Source organism: Myzus persicae, unplaced genomic scaffold (genome assembly GCF_001856785.1).
Source record: "Myzus persicae strain clone G006 unplaced genomic scaffold, MPER_G0061.0, whole genome shotgun sequence".
Lineage (NCBI taxonomy): Eukaryota > Metazoa > Arthropoda > Insecta > Hemiptera > Aphididae > Myzus > Myzus persicae.
In genome coordinates, this window is record NW_019100515.1 from 394,688 (window position 1) to 402,769 (window position 8,082).

The following is an 8,082-nucleotide window of genomic DNA, read 5'->3' on the forward strand; positions in this document are numbered from 1 at the left end:
CGCTCCACTCAACAACTTATAAGCCTTCGTATCTTATTATAAGTTCCAGTATTCGAAAAACAAAAATTACCTTCGTTTTACCATCTACCACTACCTACCTATTAAATATCTCTAAATAACTCTGATTTAGTATATTTTAGCGCTGACTGTATATTATAATCTGTCTCTGTAAACAATATATATCAATGTTATCACAATAGATTAACATAAAAAAATTGTACAGTTGTAATATTAATCTGAGGTATTATTGTTGGCATCATATAGTATGTTATTCACATGTATTTGGCCTTATATATAAGATGAATAACTATGTAGCACTTATACGACACCTACGTCGATACTCAATATATTACTAGAAAGTCTCGCATTTGATAAAACGTAAATTACTATTTTATTTTTATAAAAATACAATAATATGATCCAACTTCTATTTATTACACTTAATTAATAATTTTTAAATACATTGTCATTCTGATGGAAATAATCAAACCAGTTGGATTATAAAATTATAAATAAATGTTTAAAGTAGGTGGGTATATAACTACCTATACGTACTATACCTATTAACCTAAACATAATTTTTTATGTTATTCATAAATATATATATATTATATGAAAACCAAAAAGGAATAAGGTTTTTATTTAAAAAACATTAAAAGAATTTAGCTACTTTGAAAACCTCGACGAATGGATAAGTAAAAGTAAATCTTCTAAGAAATCAAGTATAACGGTTTGTATCAAATATCCAATCGACAGAATGTGAGTACCTATACGTTTATTTTGTATAGACATTTAAGTTCAAAGTATAAAGTAGGTATAAAGTAGATACATTAAAAAACTGAAGCACAAAATATATTGTTAAAATTAAAATTTAAAATGATTATTTACACCGAGTAGGCTAAGACAATATATCAATTTTTATTAACTCTTTATTTCGGAATTTTCATTGTCAGTTATAATCGTGCAGTATGTAATATGATTTTTATTTTATGTACCTAACCTTTGCTTACATCCTTCTCAAACGCAATATCATTACGATAATCTATTACCTACGTTGTAGTACTTTAACTTTAAATTCAACACGAACCTATTTCTCGTACCATATAACAAATCAAATTATTCCATAAATGGAACACGAGTGTGTTTTAGGCAATCTATTACCATACGTGCGTATCAAAAATGAAGTTAGACATGCGAACATTCTGTGATTCTCAGTCAATTCCAAATTGCCAGTGTCGGAATAATATCAACAGTTGACCCAGTTTATATGTGTTGCCTTTTATTTCGGACGATTTAAATGTCGGATTCGTATACATATAAAACGTATATTTTAAAAATGTGGTTATTTTATCGTTAGGGAATTTGTTGAGTATAAAAGTGTTGTAAGTATAATTTTTTGTTTGCAATTTTCAAAAGTTTTTTTCTTTTAAAATCTTTAAATAATTATAAATGTAAAGTGCTTCAATTACAATATCAAATATGGCTGATGTGAACAGAATACTGAAACTTGATAGAGTGTACACGAATTTGGATTATTTGAAAATAACGTTACCGAGTGATCCAGATTGGCAGTTGAGTACTTATAAAAAATTGGTAGAAAAGCAAAGAGACATGAGCAAACAAGAAAATATGTAAGTTAAATTTATTCTGAACATAGTTAAGTAGCCGTTTTAATGTTGATGTGCCATAATATGATGTATTATTGGTGTTATTTTAAATTTTATATACGTAATATATACGTAGACAAATAGTTATTGTTCATGATCGAAATAGAACCTATATTTATTTTATATATTTGAGTGAGTATTTAAATTTAAATATAATTGTGTAAAAATCCATAATCTGTTTTGATTGAATATTTAATCATCTGTACCTATACTTATAAATTATAATATATTTCTTTATAGCTGTTAAACGGAACCTTATCCAAATGATAGATTAGGTAGTATTTAATATATAATCGTCAAAATTAAAAATATAGATACATTTATTGGAAGAAAAACATAAATAAGAGATAATTGTTTTTAATGTTAACTGAATATCTTGTGAAGAGTAATTATAATAATACACAGAAAATAAACTTAGAAGTAATTAATTATTTAGAATTTAATAACTATTTATGAGACAGATAAATAAGTATTTTTAATTATAATTTACTTGTATGGATGTTTTTGAATAGCTGTTTATTATATTTGTATATACAGATTATGCTCTTAGAATTTCTTCGTATATGTCATTCTTGGTAACAAATAAGTCAGTGATCTGTCGTTGGTGGTTTTTTATAGTTGATATGTTTGACAAGCTTTTTTTTAAATACATCTTTTAAATAATTCAAATACTGTAGAATACTTGATGGTGCAGGTACATTCACTTTCGTGTAGTATTTGTTGGGCAAAAAAATTGTCAAATTAGGAAATTATAATAATTTCATATTTGAATATATTTTATCAATGTCTATAATTTGCTATTAACACTATGTGTAATACTTACATATAATTATTAGGACAGATGATCCAGTTTCAATGGCTTCGTCCTTAAAAGTTGGGTATTTATTTGAAACTGCATTTCATAAATCGCCAAAAGAAACCGACGAGTTATTAGATGAGGATTATATATTGGAATTCGAAAAAGAAATAGTCGTCGAGGAGTTCGACCGAAATACTGAGCTCTGGACAAATCGCGAGGTGGTACTTGCGGCTAAAGTTCTTAGTGCAAAAAATCCTAAGAAACGTGGTATAAAATTTGCTTCTGACAACCAGATGAGGAGGGTGTATGACATAATATTTGAAGTATTTAGATGTAAGGTTACAAGTATATACCTACATTTTTGGTCTATGATTTCTATTAAATACCGATGTGATTATTTGATATTTTTATCATATGCAATTAATAAATTATATATATTTTTAAATACACGAACAAAAAATTTTAAAATTATAATTAAACATTACTAGGCAGCAGGCTTGTTATTACTTAATTTCTTACCTGCAGGGACTTCATTGGTCTACAAAAGCTTGAGTGGGGAGGATGAATGCCACTTTCACAATAAAATAATTAAAAAAATTTGGTTGTCGTATGATGAAATTGCAACGATATGTGCATTTACATTATAATATCAACGTTTTTATTTATTAAAATTAAATAATAAATACATTTATGAACGTACAACTAACTACTTAGTCATTATAATCAGGGATGTAAATTTAATGCATTAGTGTGTTTTATTTATCAATTTTTGGAAAAAATGAAGACCTGTCAACATTTATTTTACAGTAGTTCTTTTGTAGTTTTGTGTACACCTATAATATTATTTTCCAGTATATTTTGACATAGGTAATTGAAGTTTTAAGCATATCATTGCTAATAGTTATACGGTTTTAAAAATAAGATAATAATTTTTACCTATTGCGATTTAAGATATAGTGAAGGATGACTAATGAATGATGTGATATCCCTTCATTTAATCAAATAATTAACCAATACAAAATTTATTCATTTAATACTGTATAATGTAGCAATTCTAGAAGTTTTGTGGTTGTAAAATTAGTGAAAATATATCAGGTTAGTCTTATTTATAATATAATTAGCTTTATGTGTATACCTATACAATATAAATGACCAAATATTAATTACATTAAACTCACACAGTAGAATAAATTTAAATTTGAAAGTTAAAGTAATATTTGAAAATTTAAAAATATATATCTAAATATCTAAATATGTTCTAATATTCAAAAAAAGAGTTTTTTTATTTAGAATTTAAAAACGTGATAATCTATATTTTTGTCTGCACAACAAAATAAAGAAATAACCCCTTGCTCTTTAAACGTAGATTTTAGTTTTTTAAAATTGTAAGAATTTTAAAATCTCTTTAATCCTTAAGTATGGTATACAATTTTTATTCTTATTTTTAGATAGAACGATTATCAACGACATTTTAAATAATATCGACTTTGAAAACATCTACCCAAATGTAAGATTGTTTGTATTTATTTATAACTTCAACACACTTATTAATATATTTTAATTTTCATAAGTACTCCAAGATGACACTTCTTGTATGGCTGATGTCTTTTGATTATTACCGGAATAAATTTAAACCAAGAAAATTAGATGAAAAGGAGGTATCGAGTTTCAATACATTGCAATTGATTGAAATAGCTGACATTCTAAAAGAGATAAAAATTCAATTAGCCGCATCTTTTTCGAAATTTCGAATAAAACATTGTGCTTTATCACTGTCTGATATGTTGCCAAGACACTTACGTAATGAACGATTCAAAAAATCTTCGGAAACTGTTATTAGTTGTTGGATAAACACATTCTTGACCAGGTGACTACAATAATTTAAAAAAAGCGGGTAAGTGAATGTCGCTCTGCTGTACATAATATAAGGAGTCTAGAAGGTCGCAGAAATGGCTGGTATTAAATTTAAATGCAATGATATGATATCATTGTATACGAAAAATGATTCTGAGCGGAGACGGTATGTCAGTCTAGGATATTTAATATTGCTATTACTTATTACTAATATGGTAGCCAGTAAGTTGAATTAATGTTATTCTTAAATTATAACTGATGCAAAACTGATGTAAAATTGGGCTGTTTTGGAACCGAATTACAACAAAATGACAAAGTTATTGTTTGTGTTTATATGTAATCTTGTGTAAACTTGAACTTAAAATGTCTGTAAAATATAACTGTATTAATAATTTTTTTAAATTTTTTAGTTACGGAAAAAATTTTCAAGTGGAACTTTGTTTTAAATTTTCAATCCTTAGCTATAAAAAACAAAAATTTTATGCAATTTTAACTATAAAATCATTTTCAATTTTTAATTTGTTAAATATTGTCAACATTTGAACTTAAATATGTAAAAAGATTTTGAAAATATTATCAATTATATATGCATTGATGAAATAAATATATGGTAAACATTTCAAGTGTCTAGTGTCTACAGTAATTCGTTTTTGAATTACTACAAAATAAAAAAATCGCTATATGAGAAATCGAGTGAATATCCAATGTTGTAAAAATTTTTGATAAAGATAGACAAACTTATAATGAATCTTGTGTTAAATTTTTAAATCCTAGATATAAAAAGAAATTTTTGAATCCCTAACTCAAAATAATTTGCTGATATTCGTGATTTTTACGAATTTTGTCAAAATTCTTAATTTAAAAGCTCATAAAAAAACTATTGTGGATTTACTCTCAACTTTTTTATTTAATTTCCACTAACAACTTACGAGGAATCTTGTATTACATTTACAATATTTTTAGCAGAGCAAAAAATTTTTTATTGACATTAGTTTAAAAAAAACAAATAATAATCGAAAATTGTATATACCTATAAATAATTCAACAGGATTCAAAATATTTTATGGTGTATAGAAAATGCTAACACTAAAATTCAGTGAAAATTTCATGTATCTACAGTCATTTGTTTTGGAGTTACACTAAAAACCTGCAAATTTGATTTTTTCAAAAACTTATGTTGCATAAAAATACCTGTTTTTCCTTAATTTTCTGTTTGTTTTCCCTGTCGCTTTTGAAAACTATTCGGTATTTTAGATTTTGACCTCCCGAATGCATAAACTAGATTCACTTTCCAAACAGAAAAGTTGCTTTTGAAGAAAATCGAAGCACTTTTGTTGCCCCAAACCGTGATAAAACTATAAAAGACACAATAAATAAAAAAACCCACATCATTGTAAAATCAATACATTCATCGCTCCACTCAGAATATAAAAACATGTTATGTTAAATTTTAAAATCACATATTTTTTCGTTAACGCTTATTTATTTTTATTTAAAGCACAGAGGACGTATTAACTGTATTAAGCAAATCAGGACTAACTCAAATGAAGAATTCGGAAGATTTAATTCCCGAAACATTTAAAATGGATCATTTATTGCCTTATTTTATACACATTTACCCGAAAGAAAAATCGGAGTTTTTAAAAAAAATACCATTGTTCCAGAAACATTTATTGATTTTACAGGTATTTATATTACACAAAACTGAAAAATACAAATTAATAATAATTTATTCCAAGAAACGCGGCGTAAAATATCGTTAGGTGTAGATATCTTAAAATTATTTTGTTTTATTTGCCTTACTTATAGAATAACATAATACTATTAATAATAATAAACAACTTTATATATTTTGTATATCTATTCCTGCACTTTCATGTTTATGAACAAATGATTAATATAGGTTCTTTAGATTCAGTAGTTCTAAATTGTTATTTGTTGGGTATACTATTTAGTTGTATTTTGACTGATATAATATAAATTTGATGTAGGTACCATCTAGATCTAGAAATAGTTCAATACAAATATAATACAATTATTTACGCATAATGTATGTATTTATTATTTTGTTTATAGTTTGTATAGTTAAAAGTCGTTAGTTGAGTATAGTCTATAGACATATTTAGAAAATACAATGTATTATGCTAATAAAATTAAAATTAAGATATTACTCAAAAAATAAATGTGTTTGTCAGGTGTAAAGTGTTATGTTATAACTGTATTTAAATTCACAATTAATTTGTTGAATCATTTTGAATTTAATTAGGTACATGGTATTTTTAAAATGATTAAAGGTTAATAATTAATGTAATATGCTTATATAATTACACACTAACGTGCTAATACAGTAGATAGGTACTAAAGTTATACCTTTTACATTTTATACTCTCAAGGAAGAACTATCTTTAAATAAAATGTTTTAAAATATTGATGGTTATTTTTTATTATTTTAAAATGTTTTTTTTTTTATTAGCTTTCAGCTTAAAATTGTTATAGTTCGATAGTTATTGATAGTTATATTTACCTATAATATAATGTGGGTATAGGTACTGCAATAACATGACTTTATTATTTTAATTTATTCGAAGACATTTATTTTTCAATCAACAGTCATTTTGATTTATTTATTAATATCATTAAGTTTTTAGTATTCATAGACCATAATATTGTAATTTGTAGTAGGTATTCAATTTGGGAAAAAATTATGTATATTATTTAAATATTGATTATAGTTTTTTTAAACGTCGCTCCATAATTTTTAATGTGATATTCAGGTACCTATCGGCTATTCGTATTCCAAAGATGTTGATGTTTAAAAATAATAAATAACATGACGTATTGAACTATTAATTAGTTATGTTTGACAATTTAGATAAGCCGAGTAGTGAGAAAAAATTAGACAAATTCACGCTATATACGCACAATTTTATTTATTATTTACCGATCTACTATCTTATCTATACGTTTAAAATGTTTATAAATTATAATATATAAACAATAGACTAGGTATTGATTTCAAGTTCTTTCAACATATTCATGGTAAATATTCTACTTCAGAACATGTAATTAAAAAAGATAGTGGGATGAAAATCATTTTATAAATAAGAACTGTTGCCTCTTCCACAATCCTACTAGGCTTCTGGAGACAATAATTTTTACATGTATTTATATAATGTATTCTTTAATAAATAATATTATTATTATTATTTAAAACAAAGAAAATCCTACTAAAATATTTCGGAGATAAATACTAACAAGTATTTTGAAAAAAATATGTGGTATCATTACAAAAATTAACTGTGAAAATAAGAATTTTAAGTTTAAAAGGCACCCAGTTTAATATTAAACAGTAATATGTAACCGCTTATTTAACCTTAATAATAAGTAATAACTAATGATTTGGCCATTAACCTTTTTTATATCAGTAATCACTCATCACTAATCAGCAGACAGTAGTGTACTTTGTTTAAAAAAAAAAAAATATAATAATCTTACTATTACCAGAATAGTAATTTTCTACTCGAATAATGCATAATTACAGAATACTCTTGTTCGAGGAATAAAAAATAATAGCTCTCAGCAAAAAATGTATAGATAGCAAATTTTAAGTAATTATATCACGTTATGATAAAAACAACCACTTAAACAATTATGATTATACGGATTACATACACCAACACTTGTAATTTGTGGGGTACTCGAACTGTTTTGAGGATCTCAATCAGTGAAGAAAAAATGACGTAGGTATGTAAAAAGTTTTTA

The 8,082-nt window shown here is 25.1% G+C and overlaps 1 protein-coding gene across 1 annotated transcript; it reads left to right on the forward strand.

Annotated features, from left to right (window-relative positions):
• Window positions 1-600: 600 nt before the first annotated feature.
• On the forward strand, window positions 601-6,139 carry LOC111029437 (putative methyltransferase NSUN7). The gene is made up of 7 exons (XM_022308440.1): window positions 601-759; window positions 1,140-1,631; window positions 2,504-2,799; window positions 3,915-3,973; window positions 4,038-4,333; window positions 5,819-5,977; window positions 6,130-6,139. Exons 2-7 carry the CDS (start codon window positions 1,480-1,482, stop codon window positions 6,137-6,139), a joined length of 972 nt encoding a protein of 323 aa, XP_022164132.1. The 5' UTR covers window positions 601-759; window positions 1,140-1,479.
• Window positions 6,140-8,082: the final 1,943 nt, after the last annotated feature.

Bases quoted from the DNA above. Each gene is read 5' to 3' on its own strand.
- LOC111029437 (XM_022308440.1), top strand. From the start codon at position 1,480: ATGGCTGATGTGAACAGAATACTGAAACTTGATAGAGTGTACACGAAT. The intron at 1,632-2,503 runs GTAAGTTAAATT...TATAATTATTAG, and splicing joins ATGAGCAAACAAGAAAATAT to GACAGATGATCCAGTTTCAA. The intron at 2,800-3,914 runs GTAAGGTTACAA...TCTTATTTTTAG, and splicing joins AATATTTGAAGTATTTAGAT to ATAGAACGATTATCAACGAC.